This window comes from Phaseolus vulgaris, chromosome 1 (assembly GCF_000499845.2).
Source record: "Phaseolus vulgaris cultivar G19833 chromosome 1, P. vulgaris v2.0, whole genome shotgun sequence".
NCBI lineage: Eukaryota > Viridiplantae > Streptophyta > Magnoliopsida > Fabales > Fabaceae > Phaseolus > Phaseolus vulgaris.
Genome location: NC_023759.2, coordinates 45,691,292 through 45,713,803, shown reverse-complemented (window position 1 = coordinate 45,713,803; position 22,512 = coordinate 45,691,292). Strand labels below are relative to the sequence as shown.

At 32.4% G+C, this 22,512-nt stretch overlaps 3 protein-coding genes across 5 annotated transcripts; 1 reads left to right on the top strand and 2 right to left on the bottom strand.

Moving 5' to 3' along the window:
* Window positions 1-504: 504 nt before the first annotated feature.
* LOC137814653 (fasciclin-like arabinogalactan protein 16) lies at window positions 505-3,408 on the top strand. 2 transcript variants are annotated; one of them, XR_011081667.1, is made up of 3 exons: window positions 505-2,036; window positions 2,942-3,063; window positions 3,149-3,408. XR_011081667.1 is itself a non-coding variant. In XM_068617498.1 (3 exons), exons 1-2 carry the CDS (start codon window positions 743-745, stop codon window positions 2,998-3,000), a joined length of 1,353 nt encoding a protein of 450 aa, XP_068473599.1. In that variant the 5' UTR covers window positions 518-742; the 3' UTR covers window positions 3,001-3,043; window positions 3,149-3,408. The 2 variants fall into 2 exon arrangements, 1 of the variants encoding a protein (XP_068473599.1); XM_068617498.1 differs by having other exon boundaries at window positions 518-2,036; window positions 2,942-3,043.
* Window positions 3,409-7,840: 4,432 nt separating this feature from the next.
* On the bottom strand, window positions 7,841-11,369 carry LOC137814652 (protein WVD2-like 4). 2 transcript variants are annotated; one of them, XM_068617496.1, is made up of 9 exons: window positions 10,836-11,369; window positions 10,265-10,496; window positions 9,829-10,146; window positions 9,674-9,732; window positions 9,387-9,464; window positions 9,181-9,259; window positions 9,022-9,093; window positions 8,588-8,695; window positions 7,841-8,332 (listed from the first exon to the last, which is right to left on the bottom strand). In XM_068617496.1, the coding sequence occupies exons 2-9, from the start codon at window positions 10,490-10,492 to the stop codon at window positions 7,982-7,984; spliced, it is 1,293 nt and encodes a 430-aa protein (XP_068473597.1). In that variant the 5' UTR covers window positions 10,493-10,496; window positions 10,836-11,369; the 3' UTR covers window positions 7,841-7,981. The 2 variants fall into 2 exon arrangements, with proteins under 2 accessions (XP_068473597.1, XP_068473598.1); XM_068617497.1 differs by having other exon boundaries at window positions 9,181-9,256.
* Window positions 11,370-16,277: 4,908 nt separating this feature from the next.
* Window positions 16,278-20,582, bottom strand: LOC137814651 (calcium-dependent protein kinase 26-like). Its single transcript, XM_068617495.1, has 7 exons — window positions 19,264-20,582; window positions 18,505-18,648; window positions 18,273-18,425; window positions 17,765-17,880; window positions 17,477-17,644; window positions 16,848-17,072; window positions 16,278-16,555 (listed from the first exon to the last, which is right to left on the bottom strand). The coding sequence occupies exons 1-7, from the start codon at window positions 20,054-20,056 to the stop codon at window positions 16,427-16,429; spliced, it is 1,728 nt and encodes a 575-aa protein (XP_068473596.1). The 5' UTR covers window positions 20,057-20,582; the 3' UTR covers window positions 16,278-16,426.
* Between the last annotated feature and the right edge of the window lie 1,930 nt (window positions 20,583-22,512).

Genomic DNA, 22,512 nt, shown 5'->3' with positions numbered 1-22,512 from the left:
TGTGTGTGTGTGAGAAGTGAAGATTAAAATTGACAGAAGAACCAACGGCGGACGGTAAGTCAGCGTCAGCGTTGTAGGAAGCTGGAGAGTTAAAAACGTAATGGCAGAATGAGAGTCACGGTTGAAATTGAAACATGGAGCGTACAAATTAAATGAACTTTAACCCAGCTCTATTCATTTCCCCGACACCGACACTTTGCCAGACTGCTTCCTTTATCAACCCTTTAACACACATCACTCACAATATTCACGTTTCCCCTCTCCTCCTTTTATTTCTTCATTAATCATTTAAGATGGAACACCAACAACAATTATAATTAAAAAAGTTGGATCATTAGACTGATAAAAAATAATAATAATAATAATAATTAGAAGAAGAATGAAATTGGAAAGTAGTTAGTAAAAAAGAAAATGGAGAGGCAGGCACAGCACATGAGTTGCCGTGTGGTCCCCACAGACAGGCTGTCAAAGAATAGTATGCTTATGGTTGTGCTATTCTGTATTCCAGAGTATTGGTACGGTTCATTTCAGAGTTCTCATCTTTCTAACCTCAACAATTAAGCAAAGGGGAAAAGCATTGAAAGGTGAGGGAGAGAGACTGACAGAGACTCACCAACCATACCCCACTTCCACGCCTCTTCCTCTTCTTCTCTCTTCTCACTCTTTCTCTCAGTATCATATCCCCACAAAACACAAACATACGCACTTTCTCTCTTCCTCTCCCTCTACCTCCACCACCGCCATGGATTCCCCTTCCATCTATGGCGTCACCCACATCTTCACCCTCTTCATCGTCTTCCTTCTACCATTCCCTTCCCTCTCCGCATTCCCTCACAACTCTTCAACCACCCCTCAGGTTAACTCCAACTCCATCCTCGTTGCGCTTCTCGATTCCCATTACACCGAACTAGCCGAGCTCGTCGACAAAGCACTTCTTCTCCAGCAACTTGAAGATGCCGTCGGCAACCACAACATCACCGTCTTCGCGCCGCGAAACCAGGCCCTCGAACGCGACCTCGACCCCGAGTTCAAGCGCTTCCTCCTTGAGCCCCGCAATCTCCGCTCCCTTCAGACGCTCCTCATGTCCCACATTCTCCCCACGCGAATCTCCTCTCGCCACTGGCCCGCCGCCGACCGCCGCCACGCCACGCTCGGAAACCACCACCACTTGCATTTGGCCACCAAGCCCTCCGGTCAGATGACTGTCGACGCCGCCGAGATCCTCCGCGCTGACGACATCGTCCGTCCCGACGGCGTCATCCACGGCATTGAGCGTCTCCTAGTTCCCCGATCCGTCCAGGAGGACTTCAACCGCCGTCGAAACCTCGCCGCTATCTCCGCCGTCATCCCGGAGGGCGCGCCGGAAATCGATCCCCGCACCCACCGCCTCAAGAAGTCCGCCCCCGTCCCCGCCGGCGCCCCACCCGTGCTTCCAATCTACGACGCCATGGCGCCGGGACCGTCCATCGCGCCAGCACCTGCTCCAGGACCCGGAGGTGCGAAGCACCACTATAACGGCGAGCGGCAGGTGAAGGACTTCATCCACACGCTCTTGCATTACGGAGGGTACAACGAAATGGCCGATATTCTCGTTAACCTAACGTCTCTGGCCACCGAAATGGGAAGGCTCGTTTCGGAGGGTTATGTTCTGACCGTTTTGGCCCCAAACGACGAAGCCATGGCGAAGTTAACGACGGATCAGTTGAGCGAACCTGGCGCGCCGGAGCAGATTATGTACTATCACATTATTCCCGAGTACCAAACCGAAGAGAGTATGTACAATGCCGTTAGAAGGTTCGGTAAGGTCAGTTACGATACGCTGCGCTTACCCCATAAGGTTCTCGCTCAGGAGTCTGACGGTTCCGTTAAATTCGGGCACGGCGATTCCTCCGCTTACTTGTTCGATCCTGATATTCACACCGATGGAAGGATCTCCGTCCAGGGAATTGACGGCGTTCTTTTCCCCCCGGAGGAATTGGAAGAACGCACCCGCCGCACCACTCCACTTGTCAAGGTTGCCGCTAAACCAAGGAGAGGTATTCTCTTTTTTTCCCTTTTCTTTTTAATTTATTTTAGTTTTGCTTGCTTGGGTTTATTCGTGCATTTTATTATAATTATTATCTGTGATGTCTTTTATTATAACCATTATTAGTGAGAGAATAATAGGGATTGATTTAGTTTTAGGTAGTCGGTGAGTAGTGTTGGGTTGGAGTGAGTATAGGGTAAAGGTAATTGAGTTAAGCACTTTTTATTTTGTGTTAGCTAGCAATTGGGTTGGGAAGGGAAGGGGATCGTGTTTATATTTATGGCATTAAGCTTTCTGGAAAGGGCACCACGTGTGAAACCATGGTTGTGTTTTACTTTTTAAGAAGGGAGTTTTAGTGGATCGCTTGTACAGTGAGTCTTCTCTTTTTCTATTGATTTATGTTTTGGCTAGCTAGGTTTATCTGGTTTTGGTTTCCACTTTGCACGGATCAACTATTTTGAGTGAAAATAGAAGAGAAAATTTGTACTATGTATGAATGTGGTAGTTTTTTTTGGTAGTAAGAGGAGCTTGGGTTAACACTTTATTTTGTTATATGAGAGATGGTGACAAAAAGGGTTGTGTCTATAGTCCCTCGACTAGTCCATGTCCATGTGATTGATCAATAAATCATATAAAAATAATTGTGTGTGCCAAGCTGTAAGCCACATTCATCTATTTTATTTACACTGTATTATAATTGTAGTCAACCAAGGTATTGGTTGGATTCCCTTCCTTTTTTACAATTACATAATGGTTTGATATGAATTTAGGTGGGATATAAAATTCATTTATTTCATTCACTCTCTCAATAATAAATAACTTGTTTTCTTTTTATTGTTTGCATGTGAAAATGAAATGGTATTGCCTGGCTAGTAGTTGACTTAACATTTTATTTTACCTAAACTCGTGTGACAGGGAAGTTAATGGAAGTGGCCTGTAGCATGCTTGGAGCTTTTGGACAAGTCTGCCAATGAAATCGTTCTCTCAACTAATCACAAAAACAATAAAAGAGTTAATGTATGTAAACTCCATGAATGGTAAGTGTGATTCATTGCTTTGGTGTGTTTTATTTTCTTGGATAACATAACATGACAGTGTGTTGTGATTCCATGAATTATGCAGTTGTAGAGTAATGATTTGAATACAAAGGAAGCATGGTCAGTCTATAAGCGGAGAGCGATGCGATTACACGGAAGATAACAAAAACAAATTTTCTGTCATTTTGTTTCATACTGTAATTACATACCATTTTTTTATTAAATTTTTATTTTATGTTGATTCTCCGTCTCTATGCGTAAATAACCGACGCCCCTTCTTGGTTGCCTTTTTTTGTTTATTGTATGTATGTGAATCAAGTCATACATAATCTACTTTATTATTCTCATGCCTTCCAAATCATTATTATTATTATTATAATATTATGCCTTCCAATTCCCAACTCGTTTTCTTTGGCAGAGTTTTAGAAGAAAGAAAAACAAAGAAGCGATGAAGTGATCTCAGCATGATAATATTTTTATTGAACTGAAGTGACTTCTGAACTGAAGTATTTTTTCTTCTAAACAAAGAAAGTAAAATGAATGCAGCTGTAGTTGAGGGCTTTATTTGATGGAGTCGCTCATTAATTGCAATATTAAATAAAAGTAAATACAGAAGAAATGAATTGCAGAAAGACAAATAAATAAAGCATTGATACTGCAAATAAATAATGAGAAATTACCAACAAAGAAAACAAGAACGTATAAATCGTAGTAAACAAATGTAGCCGTCTGAGTTTTGGGGTTTAGTGTTTTTCTTATTAAGACACACAGCTACTTCTTTTCGTAACTTATATCATTCTATGGCTTTACATAACTCTTCTCTCTCCACGATCTTCTTAATAATTTCTACTTCCATGAACTATTCTTCTCTTCATTCTACTTGTTCTATTTATATCCTACATAAATATCCATCAATGCAATTTTCTTAACAATAACACCTACCTTCAAATTATTCTCTACATTTCATATTTTTAAAATCATTAAATCATCAACTCATTATCAAATACATTGTCAAATAGATAGAGATCACTCTGTGTTAGTAAAATATCACCTTATGTGAGAGAGAAAATTGCAAATATCTAATCAATAAGTTTGACACAAATTCTATTACAATTGTTTCATCTATGAAAATTTATTGTTTTTTTTTTTTTTCATTTTGGAATCCATTGATGAAAGTCACTGCAAAGTTATTGTCTTCTTAACTCTAAAAATGGACTGAGATTTTTAATTAGATTAAGTTTGCGATCGTATTTATAACATCATAAAAATTAAGTACTTTGTTTATTGTAATTATATTTGTTAGACTTAATATTTTTAATATAGTTTTCTTAAATATATATAATATGAGCATGTAATGAATCTCATATTTATTAACTATATTTATTTCTATAAGGTAGCATTTGTATTATTGTTGATGTTTGTGCACTTCTTTTGACCAAACCATGTATGTTCTATAAGCTTATATGTCTTTATGACTTGACCTTTTTGTGTTTACAAGTGACTTTGAGATTTAACACCCTAAACCTCTTTTAATGTTTTTTTCCTTATTACCAAAACAATTTGATTCCTAAGTTACTAAATAAAGAAAATGTTGGTTGCATCAAAGGGGATAGAAATTTTAGCCATACTTGGGTGGTTCCTACTATCATAATAACTTAACTTTTCTCCAAAAAAATGAATTCCTTGGTTTAAGATCATGAAAATCTTCTCAAATTACCATCCACAACATATATTTTTAAAAATCTCAATCACCAAAGCTTAAAAGCAAATATTTTCCTAGGAAAAAAAGAGAGAATAAGCACACCTTTCATCTCTTCCCAGATTTTGACATATTCTCTTGAATTATTGATTCATCATCTTGTGCACTCTAATATTCTTGCCGCCTGTATTCTTTTAGGTCATTTTCAATAAGTGAATGTTTCTTTTCATAATTTACCTTACCTTCTTAACCTAAATATATTCTAAAGGAAGTTCATTGTTATACATATTTCCTTTGATTTGAGTTTAATAAAGTAAACAAAAAACACGAATCTTTTATCAAGTTATAATTTTTTTAAAACGAAGAATATAAAGTCTGGCATTTTTTCAACGATGAACTATTTTTATTCATAGTATTATGATATATAATTTTTTCATAAAAAATATCACACGCCTTACTCTAAAATATCAAATTTTTTAACTGATTTATGAGATATTAAAACAAGAGAGGGATATATAAATTAGAGAAAATAAAATATACAAAAACAGCTTTAGACTATCATTTAATCACAAATATTCATTTGATAAGTTTCTTAACTTTCAAAATAGTTATTTAAAAAAATTATACCAAATTTTTTTTTTTACATTAATAATGTTTTTTTTACTGAACTTATATCATAAAGCTCCAAATCAATTTATTGAGGATAGTGTAGGAAAAAAACAACAAGAAACAAACATAAAATATTGTCATTAGAAGCCGAAGACGGCAAATAATAAAGTGTAAATCATAAATATTAAAAATATGTGCATACACAAAACTGTAAACAATATATTTGATTTTTTTTTAAATTATATAATAATATTTGGAAAATAAAAAGAGAGGAAGAATATAGGATAATGCAAGGGAAAAATTACTAAAAAAAGGTAGCGAATCAAAATAAATTTTCTATTTTAAAAACTGAAAAAGGGATATATTTTTTTAAAAGAGTTTTTAGAAAATAATTAATGATCATGCATTGACAGAGTAAACACTATCATCATCCATAATAAATGAATATCGGTGTGATTTTTTAAAGTGATTATATGTCAATAAATTTATATGGTGATCTGTGACCAAACATCAAAGTGAAATTATTTGGCATTGTTAGTGTTTTTTATTTCTCCTTAAAGCTTGTTATTATTTTTCTTTGTTCTTTAAAGAAATACATTGAAGAAGAAAAAATGTTTCTTCCTGAGAATCCATATATTTTTCTCCCACTTTCATAAATTTTCATATTTTTGAAAATATTTATATGTAATATTTCAGATTACGTAATTTAGAAGTCATTTTTTAAATTCATAATTATCTTATGGATTACATAATCTAGAAGTATTTTTTTGATGCATAATTAGTTTATGGATTACATAATCCGAAAACTACTATGAAATACAAACTTCTGAACTTTATAATCCGAATACCATTCTGAATTATATAATCCGAATACCATTTTGAATTATGTAATTCAAAGCAAAAAGATGATACAAAAAGAATAAAAAAGTATTTTTATGTTTTGTATGAGGGTGCCAGAAGAACATATGGGGTGCAGGAACTAACAGTCAAGAAGAAACAATCAGGTCCAAAACATTGTTTCTTTATTTCATTTGATCCACTAATGATAGTATGGGTCACGACTATTGTTGAGCCCAATAACTAAATACAAATTTCAATCCAATGCATCACAATTTTTTGCCATGGTGTTGCTAATTAATATTTACATACTTAAAAGATGTATTTATTTATCTGGCTATTTGATTTTTTTAAAGTAATATTAATTGAAGGGACAGGATCTTATTCAGCACTTGAGATAGTCAAGTGTGATGATCTCCGCCATTTATTTTTTAAAACTATTACTTCATATAGAAAATATATTATACTAATAAGGGTTATAATCTCGTCATAGTTTCATAAAAGAAGATTCATTCCTATTATACAAAAAGATAAAAAAAAAATGAGTATTTAAGCATAATATTAACTAAGCATGTATATGATTTTAAGAACTAACATTTTTTTTTTAAAATCTTAACTTGAGTTTCAAAATATATTCTATAAAAGAATAAATATAATATATTAAAAGGTAAGTCTAATTTAATCTTATCAAATCAGTTTATCAAATAAGTTTATAAGATAAATTAAATTATATATTATGAAATATTTTTGTCATAAGATTAATATGAGATCTCTAACATAACATTAAAAAAATAATAAAAATAATTATGAGAACGAAAATATGTTCAATTTTATCATACTATCTTATTTTATTTTATTGAGTTACTGTTTAATAGTATTAATAATTTTTATTATTTTATATATTAAAGGATATATTACTTTTAAATTTAATATATTTTCATTTCATTTATTTAAATTGATGTTGTTTTGTTTAAATTTGAGATATTATTTAAGATATTTAAATTTAAAATAGAAAGAATTTGAAACCATGAATTGGGGAGAAAAAGAAAATAAGTTTTGACGATTGTTTGGAAGGGGATATACACTAAAAACTTCTTTCTAAAGCCAAATGTATTATCTATTTTGGTAAATACAAGAGAAAAAATAAAAATAAAATATTTTGTTAAAATTAGTTTATGTATAAACTAACTTGTAATTTTTTCTCCTATTAGGATTTTTTGAAATATTTTTTAATTAATACAAGAGCTAACTTTAATTTGTAAAGAAATATAATTTATTTTTCTTTTGATTTTCTCTCTTAAAAATATCAATGAAAAAGTTTAGCATGCCCCTAGACACCTTACCATGATACATTAATTAACAGAGCTAAGAAGGTCAAAGGTCTGTGTGTCTTTAATCATACGTTAATCTAAATCAAATCAATTGTATCAAGTGCAAAGTTTTGTTCTTTCAATAAAAAAAAAACTACAACTATTAAAAAGCTGTCATGCAGAAGAAAGAATATATTTTTCTAGTGTCATTTTCCAATTGAAGAATAAGGGACAATTTTAAGTGTCAAATGCACTAATGAATTGCTAAATAATGAATTAATAAGGAATTTTAAAGTACATCACAGAGGGCAACAGCTCAACATAAAAAAGACAACTCTTATTTGCAATAATACTGGTTTATGATGAACATGAACCAACCTCTGTCTGTATTCACAATGATAACGAAATAATTAACAACACAGAACTCTAATCTTATATAATTATAAAGTTCGATGATATTAATCTACACTCCAACAATAACCTCATATGATGACACAGGCTCCGATGTAGTCGAATTTAGAAGCAGTGGACTATTTGATGGTTCAGATTGTAACTCCATCTCATTTTTGCTTTCAGAATTGTTATCATGTGGAACTTGGAATTCTTTGTTTTTCTCAGACTTCAGTTTGGCCTGGTTTTTTTGGATTGGTTTCTTTGAAATCACATCCTTATGACCCTTATTACCCTTGTTTGAATCATTCTGCTGTTGTTTCCCACCTGGACTGGAGCAAGACTTATCTTCTCCTGAATTGTTGTTCACTGCAGGTTCTTTGTGCCTTCCAAGCTTTGGGGATTTTGGGCGTGTTGTTGGTATCTAATTAGTAGATAAAATACATCAGAATACGTAAAGAGACAGAAAGAATGTCAAAAGATCAAGCCCCTTGAAAGAAGTACAAAAGAAGAGAGATTAAAAACATTGTAGCACCATAAACTGGCTTTTGTAATACCATCAAGATGAGAATCTATTACCATAGAAAGATTAAGGAGAAAAGATAGATCATAGATTATGAATGTTGGCAAACATTTCATAATCCCAATTGGAAGTTAAGTTTTATTTTAGATTAGTTACCTTCTTCAGCTCAACTTTTGGAGGTGGTTCCTTGTAGAAATTTGGCATTGGAGTGGCTTTGAATGTCAGGCTCTTCCTCAATAGCTTGATCTCTGCCTCTTGATTTTCCTGGTGGAAATCCAGAACAAAACATGGAGAGGGGGGAATAAGCTTAAAGCAGGCAGATAAGCTGTTGTGAAAACTTAAACCAGAATGTGCATGCATTTTTCAACATGTACTTGTGAGAGAGATAAAAATAGAATCAATTCATGCATTTCAACCTTTAAAAAGTTTAGATTAGAGATATAAAGAAAGTGTTGTATCATATAATTTAATTTTAATTTAAAAAAAAAGTTTGATTTATTCTATCTTTTTTATTTTTTCTATATAAGTAGTTATTGATAAGTTTATCTAAAATATTTCCATGTTAGTTAAGTTATTGTGATGATATATACCTTTGATTTTGCTTGTAGGTTAGTTTTCTCTGCTTCCTTGGCTATAGTTTTTTCCTCCAACTTAGAGAAAAACTGAGTAAAAAGGGATAAATTAGGATTAATATCTGGTTCTGGCATTGGCAATATAACATCAACTGGGTGTAAGGTTTAAGCAACTACCTCCTTCCGCTTTTCAGCTCTTTCTTCCAATCGAAAGGAAAATCCAGTTCCACTGCTTCTCAGACGAGGAGTAGCACTTCTGACACACATGTACAAGAAAGTTTTTTTAACATTTTAGCTAAAAGTAGAAGAGAAAAGGTACCCTATAAGAAATAGAAGAGAAAGGATGAGAATATATCCTCAGAGTTATAGGTTATAAATCATACGAAGTTGTGGAGTGACAATCATCATCATCCTTATTTGCTTTTGCAGTTTTTGCTGTGTTTGACACATGGTCATCAAGTCTGCAACAGTGTAAAAACCATAACGTGATAATTTCATGATTCCATTCAGCAATCTTCTGAACATAAATTTTCCAATACATGCACAAGAATTGAGTTACCTCAAACTAAAAATGATTGATACCAACACTATAAACCTAATACTGAAGCAAAAATGTATAGAAGGATTTAGTAAATCTTGGCTAAAAAATGTATAGAAGGTTGTAACTTACAACGATGCCTCAGAAATTTGGCTCTTGGTGGCTGGAGAAACAGGAGTAGTCCTTCCAAACTGGTAGACAGAAACTAAAGTCATGAACATAGAAACCAATGATAAGAGGCAATGAAGTTATGCAAAGAAATTCAATGAGGAATTGAAAATCTCTACCGCAGAGCGTTTCAAACCAGACATGCCAGCAATGGTTTTTGCGAGTGAGTTCACTCCAGAGTTTGTGGACTTGTTTAAATCACGAACGGGGGCCTCACCTCTAATCCCATTATTACCTTGAACGTGTTTAACTTTTGTCTTCACAATATACCCATTAAAGCTTTTCTGCATAACATCTTCACCAGATGATTTGGCTGGGAAAGAAATGCTCTGGGAAAGGGATGGCCTTTGTTTTTGAGATATTGAGATTAGACTCTTCAAATTATCTTTGGCATATTTTTTGCTCTTGGAAGCAACACTTGCTCTACCACCAGTTTCCTAACCACGTTAACTTAATTAGTAAGAGCCTTCTACTGTGAGTTACGTGTTGTAACTGAAAACACCACCGATAGTTTAGTTTAAACAAATAATAATTCAGATACGTTCTGTATGATACCTTAGTAGCACCTTTTGAGTTTTTATTTGCAGAAGAAGTTTTGGAGGCTTCAACAGCAGCAGAAATGGGGTCTTTAGCCTCCACCATGGGTTTAGATACTTCATTCTTTGTCTGAATCTCTGCACCGTTACAGTCCTTTTCCTCTTCTTTCTTTATATTCTCCACCTTGGTTGTTACCCCGATGACACGTTTCTCTTCCTCCACAGCAATCCCGTTTTCAGATTCCATTGTGCTGTTAACAATTTCGCAAAAATGAAAGTCGAGTTGAAGGATGATCCTCCTTAAAAAAAAGAATTATTTTTCCTTGTTTCTGGTGCACACAACTGAATAGTACTATGATTATTGATATAGAACCAAATATAAAATAAACTATGAGTGGCCCAACAAAAACAAAAGAGTAAACGGTTGTGTAAGGATTAGTCTCATGGCAAACTTAATACACAGAAAAGATTGAGTTGATCTGAATGTAGAACACACAGAATTGAATAACAGAAGCAGTTGTAGAATCAAATAAGAGCAGGAAGGTGAAAAATAAGGAAGTGAGATGTAAAATATTGAGCATGAATAATACCTTAAAGGATGAAGAGAGGAGAAAAGAGAAGTGGATGGTGGTTTGGATTAGTTGGAAAGAAAAGTGAAGTGAGAGGAGGTTTCTAATAGGAAGTGGCAGGAAGACAGAACACAATGACTTTTCTACCACTCCTAACTCCCTAACTCCCTAACTCTGTAACTGTCACTGGAAGCAAACTTCTTTTCTTATCTTGTTTAACTGTCACTCCTCTTTCCTTCTTTCTTAATCACCTCAGTTCTAATAATCCATCATTTCCCTCACATCACTTCTTTCATAATAATTATTATCGTTTCCTAAAGGAAGCTTTCTTTATAATATTTTTGGTTTCCAGATTTTGGCACAGACAAATCTACGTGCCTGTCTGTCCACAAAATGCTCACCATGGTTCAACCAAGTTGACCCCAGTAATGAAGACAACCTAAACATTAATTCTTACCATTTATCTTATTTTTTTATATTGAATGGATGGTAGAAGAATTGGTGATAGAAGAAATGATGAAGAGTAATTGGAATGGGAAGTGCAGTGTTGGGGTTGAGAACATGGGAATGGTGACAAGTGAGTGTTGTTGGATGACATGGCAGGAGGAAGGAACATGACTGGTGGCACGTTAGGCCAACCTTGACAACTACCCCACCACCTCCCACCAACCGCGCTTCAGCTGTCACAACTTCCACTCTTCCCTTCTTTCTTTCATTATATTTTCTGGGATCCAATTTCTTAGATCATATAACATTCATAGCTAAATAATTATATTTTCAGCTATGGTTAGTTTTTAAACTTTCAACTCAGTTACAAATTTATTAAAGAAGAAGGTTTTTGTAAATTGTCATGACTTTAACTCTATATAAAGACCATATTCATCAAACAACACTTAATATTTTTTAAAGGATTTTTCATAACAGTTAATAAGAAATTATTTAAAAATAATTCTTTTACTCTGAAACAAAATATATTTGTATATTATTCAACTATTTTTGCAAATTTTTTTTTCATTTTTTCACAATTCAAGATTGTTTAAACATTTTTTTTTTTGACTCTTCTATTTACTTAGTGTGTTTTATTCTTTGTCATCTATACTGAATAATGTTGGCTTGATTCTTTATCTTTGAGATACTATTCTCTCCATGAAATAATGTTAAAATTTGTGATACTAACCAGGTTTTGTAATATGTGTACTCTTCATCCATATTTTGGAACAAAAGAGAATTAACACTACGTTTGCTTCTAGGGGTATATTGTTGATAAAGACTGAAGTGACGATGCACCTCATGTTTGTTTTTGTGAATGTGGAGGGATCTGGGGACGTGGAAATGGAGGGATGAGGGTTAGCGAAGGTGAATGAAGCACTAAAAAGAAAATCACGTGGACACTGTGAAGATTACATCTTTGCCTACCAAACTTCATGATTTGATCATTCGATGACATTCTTTTTGCTCTCTGCATGCATGCACATATATCTTCAAAGAGAGTGAAGTATGTTTTTACATATTCAAAATAACATAATTGATTAACCATATGAAAATACATGTAACATAATTGATTAACCCATAAAAAACAGTTCATAATCGATTATCCACAATGTATATCCGATTATTTTCTTTTTTTAACATAATTGATCATGTGGTATGTTAATGAAAACATAATCAATTATGTTGTTATAAATATGTATATAATTAATTATGATTATTTTTGGAGGCGAAATATAATCTATTATGTTCTTTTTCTTTCTAGATTTCCCACTTTCAGGTTTTGAATAGTTTTTGTTTGGTTTTTTAATTTTATGTGGGTGTTTTGAGGTCTTTTCTTGATGCGAATTCTTATTTTTTAGGGATATAATTTTTTTAAAAAAACTATATTTTTGTTTGTGTATTAGTGGGGTTTCACCAGTGTTTATGCATGTGTTTATTTATTATGTATTTAAGTTATTTTATTTGTTTTATAGTTGGTTAATTTGAATGAATTGATTATGGGTTACTTGAAATTAATTTGAAGAAATTGTTATATTTATATTTTAGTTTATATTTTGATTAATAAACTAACCTTAATACTTACCTTATTATTTATAAGTATTGAAGGAAATCATAATATTAAGTTATTATATATTTTAAAAATTATTAATTTATATGTAAGAAATTGTATTTAATTTCTATTAGGAGTTATTGTCAGATATTTATGTATAAGGGTTTGATCACCCTGAAGTGGTTCATATTTATTTATTTATTTTATTGTTGACAAAAAAAATATGTAAGAAATTGTTGTGAATAATTATAATATAAAAGATTGTATTACATAATTTAAATTTAAAGTTATATTTATGTACATAAATTGGTTATAATTTAAATTAATTATCAAATGTGAATAAAAGAAGTAAATATATGATTTCAAATTGAATAGTTATATTAACAAATTAATTATCCCTACTTTAAAAACTGTTACCTATAATTTTCAATAGATTTTTCTTACAAATTCATTCTAAAATACCTAAATCAAAAAATAATAACTTTTCTCACACTTTTTTTTATCAAATTCTCACACACCAGTTCTTCAAATACTCAAATTTTCTCAATTAACATATCAGAGTTTCCCAATTAACATAGCATAAGTTTTGAATCACATCATCTTAACCTATCTTCATGTGATCGTGTCGTGATTATGCACCTGGTAGGGTCACATCTCCAACTAACTACTCAATACAACATACAAATAATATTGAAAAAGGAATCATATATTTAAATTTTAATATATTGAATTTAATATTAAATAAATTTATACAATGTATTAAATCAGTGCATGCTTGATTATAGTTATATTAATTAACTTAAGTTTTCTTTCCCTGTGAGAATTTGGCCGGAGGTGGAACGTTGCTTTCTAGACAAGAACAAATCTAGCCACCTCCTTTTATAGTTAGACTTCTATTCTGTCTCTTAGTTTTTTTTTTTGATCGGCAATAATTCTGTCTCTTAGTAAATTGCAAAAAACGATACAATTATTTTCTTTACTGTTTGTTGTTTAATGTAAATCAATTAGATAATTGAGTATCATAAATATCAGCAAACCATTTTTTTTAAAGGAATGCCATCAGAATATTTATTAAAAATTAGAGTAAAATGTAATATACAGTAAAAACGTCGATAATATCTTTTATAAACGTATTCAATTTTGTATTTAATATTTTAAATGCACTGCTCGTCTTATTTATTTTTTATTCCATTTTTTTTATAATTTGTTTCTATTTATTACATTACTCATTTCATATTATTTATCTTGTATTATGTGCTAAATTCGATTTCAATCTTGTGAGCTATTTGTGTGGCAGGCAGTGCGTGCGCTCTACGCGCAAACATGTCATTATGATTTGCATGGCTCCAACAGGTGGACCTCCATCCATTCAATCTCTTGGTAACATGCACGTGCCCTAGGACGCATTTTATGTTATGTTATTATTCTTATTGTTATTATTATATTAAAAATTAATATTTAAAAAAAAATAGAATTACATCGACTAGGTTATTGAGTTTTTAATTAATCGAATAATTTGACTAAAATGGTTAGAAATCCAAATGAGTGCAATCATCACCATATAAACTGGTTTTATGGGTTTTAGATAAACTTAAAGTTTATTTTGTAATAAAAATCAATTACATTTTAAAAAACAAGCCAATAAAAAAGAAAAAAAAAGAGTGGAGATAATGAGGAGAGAAAATAAGGGATTAGTTGATTAGGTGAACTCACCTTTAACAGCTAACCATGAAAGTAACAAGTGTAGTGACAACATTCCTCATACATCTGATTGGATTGTGAAATTATTTGACCAAGTGATAGACAACAGTCACCAAATTCATTAAATACTTGAAGACAAAATGGCCTAGTTTGAACTGAAAAGAGAATGTTAATCTTAATTGGTGTAATGAACCCCCTCTTAATGTAAGAATTTGATGATGAGTTTAACAGCCAAATCCCACTCATTGATATGCCAGAACTTATGTTATGACCCATGACAATTACACTCAAGCCAACTTCTGGATGATGAAATGGGGTACATATGCACTATCACTCAACCATCTTGTAGGCATCATGTTTTTAATAAATGACCATGTCCACATTATTTCTCTCATTATGTAATCCAATTAATGACAAACTTTGTACATTCAAAGGATTTCACTGTATCTTAAATAATTTTCCAATTACCGAAGCCCAAAAAGAAAGAGAAAGATTTGTTTAGGTTGCATTAGATTCTCGATTTAAAAGTCTTGATTTTCATTGTACATAACATGAGACAGAAAGAGACGAGGCAATGATAATTTAAAGAACAGCATATAGCCAGCCATATGCATACCCCCACAAATTCAGACCCTTATGAGAGGCACTGACTTAGTTCAGAGCATCTTGCATTCTCCACCTCAAAATGCTTCAGGAATAGTTCAAAGCAAACAAACTAGTCAAAAACACGTAACGAATGAAGGAATTTTGCTCCCATTTTAGCATTTTTCCTATGTCTTCTTCTCAGTCACACACACACACTCACATGAGGAGATATATAATGAAAAGCAATTCTAATTTCTAAATTGGGGGAAGAATAAGTCTTCAGTGAAATGTTACGTGTATGTAGTGTTCGTTGTTCTCATTTTTGTTTATAATAGTAAAGTATTTTCACCTCATAATGTTTTCTTCTGTTTATTTTCTGAGTTATCAGCATTTCTCCAAATTCTTACTTGGGTTATTCTTGAGTACCACAAACAATTGTCAGTATCATTGCATTTCTATTTATATTTTTCTTCAGATCCCAACTCCATAGTTTTATGCATTTTCTTGATGATGTTTTTGAATGGGAGTGAGAGGTTGTGAGACTGGTGAGAATCTGTATAGTCATTTAGTATACTCAATGAAGTCACCTATCAGATTAAAATAACAAAATCTTGATCTTTAGATTAGGGTAGAAGAATGGAAGGATAGAATGTGGTGTGTTTCTTATCTAAAAGGTCGATGAGATGATGACACTTAGCGATTGATGGAGGATCAATAAAGTTTGTTTGAATAATTTGGGAAGTTTGCAAGTTTTCTAAACTTTGGCCTCAGATTTTAAATGTTAAATTGCAAAGATTTAGAATTGAATTGAGTTATCCCCTTCTATATGTAGACTGTTTCACATTATAGTTCATATCTAAAACATTCATAGGCGAGACAGAAATAAAACTCAGATAGTGATATCTTTGACATTAGGCAAGTCATCACAATCCTTTGAACCCTTAGTGTTAAGCATGACAAACACCGCTTGAAAAGCTCCCTCTACCAACTCCATTATCAAGTCTCATCAGTTCATGTTAAACTTCATATGAATTGTCCTACCCATAATGATGCATTCATTACTGTTAAATAAATGCTGGTTTGGCTCAATTTTAGATGTCACCGAGTCCGAACTCGAGAGAATTGCCAACATAGTGTTTTCCTCCATAATGTACATATATATAACTTTGGAAAACCAAGATAACTTATCAACATTTTTACAGAATAATAGCCCCTTACTTAGCTTTTCAAAAGAACTTAATTTCACCACACTGTGGGAGAAAAAAAAAAGTATTTCCACTTTTTTTCAACACACTGATAGTGCCTCCCTAAATCCAATGCTAAAATCAGTGCCACCCTTTATCCTGTTTCTACCTAAATCTGCATTGCCTTGCAGCATCATAGCCACGAATTCATCGTAGTCTATTCGGCCATCCTGAAAGGGTAAAACATGAACATAACCTCGTCATAAAAGAGTAATCAAAATTGGAATACCTTTACAGCATAAATAAAAAATTATGAAGGCTACTCATTACGTAACAGCAAAGAGAGCAATGTTGGGAGTGTTAATTTACTTTTCATTCAACTGGTAGAAAAACACAAGTTTCAATTTGATCAGAGGGAACTCCAAGTCACCAACACATTACTCACAACACTATTCTTTAAGAAGTATGGTGTCATTTATCAGATACCAAACATTAGATTGCATTACTGTAAAATATACTCACGTTATTCTGATCAGCTTCTTGGATCATTTCCTCGAAGCATACATTCTCGATACCAAATTCTTCACAAGCTTTTTGAAGCTCATCTTGAGTGATGTAGCCGCTTCCACTTCTATCAAAAAATGAAAAGGCTGCTACTAAAAGATCTTCTCTGTCAACTTTGTTTAAATGCAATGTTGCAGCTATGAATTCTCCATAGTCAATTGTGCCACTGTTATCAACATCTGCCTGCAATCAAAAACAAAATTGAGAGATGGATTCTAAGAATGTGCTACTAAAAATGAGCAACACTACCTTTACTATCTTGACTGTTATTTACTATTTTACTTTTCCCTACTTGCATAAGAATATTTCACTAAATGATACTCAAAGAGCTTTCCCGTGTAAGATTAATTACAATGAATGGAAGCAGAAAAATTAATCATATTCTAAGCCAAGTTACAACTTGAATACATGAAATCCATTAGGACTACTACAGTTCTACTCAATAATGAGTCCTAACTCCTAAAACAATAAGAATCCTACTGTACTATCTGGAGAAATTGGTTGGCTAAACTAGAAAAAAAGGACAAAATGTAGGTTTATTTAGTAACTTTAAGGAAATTGTAAGATTATTCTGTACTAATACTTACAGCTTGCATTAGATCCAAAATTTCTGGTTCACTGAGATTATTACCAAGCCTTTTCAATCCAGCCTTGAGCTTTTCTAACGTAATTTGACCACTGTTGTCTGTGTCTATCATCTTAAACGTTACTTTCAGTTCAGAAATTTCTTCTTCTGAGAGATTCTCTGCAATAACCTGTAGAGAGCAACATTGAAAATATTATGAGGACACGACAATTTCAAATACAAGTTTGTTGATATATTCTATTTTACTAATAGTTATGGTGCAGAGTTATATGCTAGAAAGATTACTCACTCTAAGAGCCATTTTCTTTAGCTTGTTCATTACAGAAAATTGCTTCAGGCGACTCAAAACTGCAGAATCAAGAGGCATGTCTGGAGCAACTCCATCCACTTGAATCCAAGGGTGACCTGCAAAGAATCAGCACGTTATCATCTAGAAGGTGATAACATAACTTCAACTCCTATGATCTTGTGACCATGACAATTAGTACTCACTCACTACTCAGAAAGTCTGATGAAATGCCTAATATTTTGTCCAAAATCTAAGAAATTCCTTCTTAGAACATGTTTGATAAAATTGGAAAGACGTGATAGTACAGTAACCAGTGACGAAAAATCATGCATTTGGTTTTTTAAAATATTTTCACTGTAACTTTGTATGCGATCAAAGGAAACTATCGGCTATTAAAAGAATAACAAGGCCATGCCAGAGAAAACATGACATGTGTAATGTGATGCCTAATGTGGTATTGAAATGTCATTCACTAGCATCTAAATGGAATACTGGTAAAGAAACTTACGAAGAACCTCTTGTGCTGTTATCCGTTTTCTAGGATCTCTAACAAGCATCTTCCTAACCAAGTCTCGAGCACTTTCAGAGATATTCGGCCAAGGATCTGAAGTGAAATCGATATCACCATGCAAAACCTCTTCAAATATCTCTTGCTCCGATTCTATTACCAAGGAAAATACAAAATTAAGCTAAATGATTGGATCATTGAAGGGCTAGAAATCTTAATGAAGGAGTCTTACCACCCCAAAATGGAGCTGTACCACATAAAAGAATGTATATGATCACACCTGCACTCCACACATCAGCTTCTGGACCATAATGTCTTCGTAGAACTTCAGGTGCGATATAATAAGGACTTCCAACCACGTCCCTAAAAATGTCACCTGTAACTGAAGAATGTCAGTGAAAAGCACTCAGAAATAATGTAATTAGAACATTGCAGAAAATTTATAGTTTTTCAACTAATTCTATTGTATCAGGGGAAGCATGAGGAAGCATTCTCTAGCTCATATCAAACTATGTGGTTGATTGATTTTAAAGGGACGCAAATTAATTTTAGTTTAGTTTCATGAAGAATTGTAAACTTTAGATGCATTAAAATATCTCTAATTCAAGAGTATTACAAAATCTTCTAATGAAGCTTTATTTTACTGAGTTCTATCATATCATAGCATTCTTAGAGACCACTTTATTAAGTTTCTAAAGTCTTGCAGTTATACTTTTATAATTTTCTATTTTTTTCAACCTGAAAAATAATTTAATTGTTATAATTAAGTAATTTTGTATTCTTAAAATCCAAATTCTTATACAAGACTTCCAGGGCCAACATAGTTTAAACCAATTTTCATGGAAACAAAGTCAACATAGTTAAAACCAATTTTAATAAAAAGACATAATTATGTTCTATATATGTGTGTTAGTTAGGTATATCACATAAAGCCTGAATAGTTTTGGTTGTCTAGAAGGAGGGAAAAAGGAAACGAACATTTTATCCAAACCTGGTTTGAAGAAAACAGACATTCCAAAATCTATGGCCTTTAGTGTGGAGTCTTCATTGACATCAACAAAAAGAAAATTCTCAGGCTTAAGATCACGATGCATCACCCCAAGGGAGTGGCACCCCTCTATAATACTAATTATAGTCCTTGCAAGTTTAGCTGCTTTTCTCTCTGTGTAATGCCCCCTTTCCACAATCCTATCAAAAAGTTCACCCCCTTCACATAACTCCATCACAACAAAAACTGCAACACCATCCTCATAAGCCCCTTTAATTGATATCACATTAGGACACCCCTCCAAGTGATGCATTATCTCAATCTCCCTCCTCACATCTTCCACGTCTTCATCTATCAACAGTTTCACTTTTGGAATGGACTTGCAAGCGTACTTTTTCCCAGTTGCTTTCTCAGTACAAAGGAATGTTGTTCCGTACTGTCCCTTTCCAAGCTCTTCTCCCAAATTATAGTACTCCTTAAAGTGACCACTTTTTCTCTTCAAAATTGACTCTTCTTGAAGCCCTATTGCTACCCTCTTCACTTTAAAGGCTAATTTTTTAATTGCAGGCTCTGAAGGCATGTTACTCTCTTTGCTAATTTTCACCACTCGTGGAGCCTTTTCCTGAACATTCTCTAGAGCATTTGTGTCTTCAATTTTAGTCACAAGTGAAGTGGCATCAGAAATTTCTGTGACCACCCTCGTTTGATGATGATGAAGCCACACGAATGAACTCGGAAGAACACAGGAAAGCAGTGCATAATCCGAGATTTTTGACCCGACACAATTGTTTCCCATCCTGCACTTGTTACTTCCTGTCTGTGACTTGCATGTAAGAAGCAAGAAGCAAGTGAAGCCCAAAATCACATTCGATTTTCTGCACCAACCCCACTATAGCCTAAAGCGTGCACGTGAACATGAAAAGAAGAATCAGTGGAGATTTGAAGAAAAGGAAGAATAAGAAGGTGAATGATTCGCATTAATGAATCAAACCTTTTATGGAAACAGAAGTGAACGAGAAAAAACGATGTAAAGGGATGATAATGAAGGCGTGAAAGTGGAAATTTTCAAAGGAGTGGAAAGTGTAAACTGGAAAAAAAAATGACACTTGTGACAGAGTCCAAGTGGGAATAGATTGCATTGAAGTGGGAAAACGAAAAGAGAAAATTTTGATGTTACATAGATGGAAAAGATAGTGTATAATCTATAGACAGTGGAAATGATCCTTTCATGATGACTCGGGAGAAAGAACATTTCATCGTTACTTTTTAAATATGAAAAAATTGTGCGTGTATCTCTTTTCTCTTCTCTTAGAAGTTAAATTAATGAGATTATGTTAAAATTTGTGTTATATACACAGAGACACACAAAAGGTTCGTGAATGGAATGATTAGGTTGGACAAAAACGAAGAAAAATGGAGGGAGGACAAGTGACAGTTACCAGTTTTTTTTTTTTGTTTGGGTTGTGTAAACGGAGAATGTTCCAAATGTTGGAGAAAACGCGTGTGGCAAAATCCAATGGTAATAAAGGAATGCCACCTGTTCACTGGACGGTTCAGATTTCTTTATTCAATAATGCTGGCTGCATAATTTCTAATATATATTATTAGTATTTTAACAAAAATATTTTATACTACCAAAATACATCCATTCACATTTTTATTACATCAAAATATATACAGTTTAATAATTTTATTATTTTATGAATAATTAATTAAAAGATAGAAAATAAAAATATATGTAATTTTGTAAAAGTAATATTAAAAAAATTATATAATTATTATTTTAAAGGAGGAAAATTATTTATTTTATTGAATAAATAAATAAATATTTTTTTTATTAAAAGATAAAATTAAATAACTAAAAGATGACATTAAAATGGTATATTCTCTTTGTATAATAATATGAATAGCTAAATTTTTTAAGAAATTACAATATAATTAAAAATTGTGTAAATATTATTTATTTTTAAATAATTGTATTGAAATAAACTCTTTGGTTCAATTTCTGCAGATAAAAAAATGTATTGAAATAAAATAATATTTTTATCAATTAAATATGTAAAAAAAAATGATTTAATAATAAGGGAATTGAAAATGATAATTTGAAGACATAGAGATCAGGAAGATTACATAAACTTCTAAAAATATTCTGACTAACGAGGGAGACCTCACACGAAGCCTCTAATCCTCCGGCCATAGCCGGTGTTTTTTTTTTAACGTGTACTTAAAATATAAAATTAAACAATTTTTAGTATTTAAATTTTAAAAAATTATTTTCAAAATTAAAGTGAGATGGTAAATTTTATTTTATTTAAAACGTAATATAAGTAAGTATTATTTATTAAAAAGATGAAAAATGTGACTCTATGCTTATGCTTAAAAATGATAAGCAATGCAAGTCTCATTTTATTAAAAAACATAAAAGAGATCAATATTAGTTTTAAAAATAAAAATATTTACAATTTAATATAACCGGGAGAAGAAATAATCTCTCTTTATTATTTTAAAGTAGTTTGTTTTCTTTTTAAGTAAGTTTAGAAGCTAATAGACACGTAATATTTTATTAAAAGATAATTATATAATAAGCTGGATAAGTGTCCTGCTTTTAACTTTTAAGCTTCATATTTTTCACAATTATATGCGTAATATTTATGAGTTGTTAAGAAAATGTAAAGATTTACTTGGTCCTCATTGTTCAATTTGATAAATTCAAATATAGTGATGAGAGAAAGTGACAAATCCATCTGGGTCTACTTTTGCAAGTGACCCATTCAGCATTAGTAAGTAGGGGAGACTTCACATATTCAATTTGGTTAATAAATCAGCATTGAAAACAAATAATGAACTCATAGTTGAATACTTCCATTTCTAGAAATAATGGCTTAAAAGGGTAGAGGAAGAGGATTTCACCAGAAAGCAGAAAAGAGGTGCGGCAGTAATAAATTAAACCCTTGAGAATAAGGAACAGTTTAATTTGATTAACATAAAAAGAAAAAGGTTAATGAACATGAATTTCACTACTAACTTCCATTATAGACCCGACCCAACTTCTCAACGTGCTTTTTTCAGAGGAAGAAGAATGTAAGGGTGGTTCATTCGAATTTTATTATCTTATTATTACTATTCTGGCTTCTAATCCTACTCTTCATCTTGAAGACAGAAATAGAAATGCTTTAGGCTTCGTTTGGATCCAGGGGTGTCACTGTTGGCGACGACGGAAGTCACAACAGCACCCGTTTGGATCCATGCATT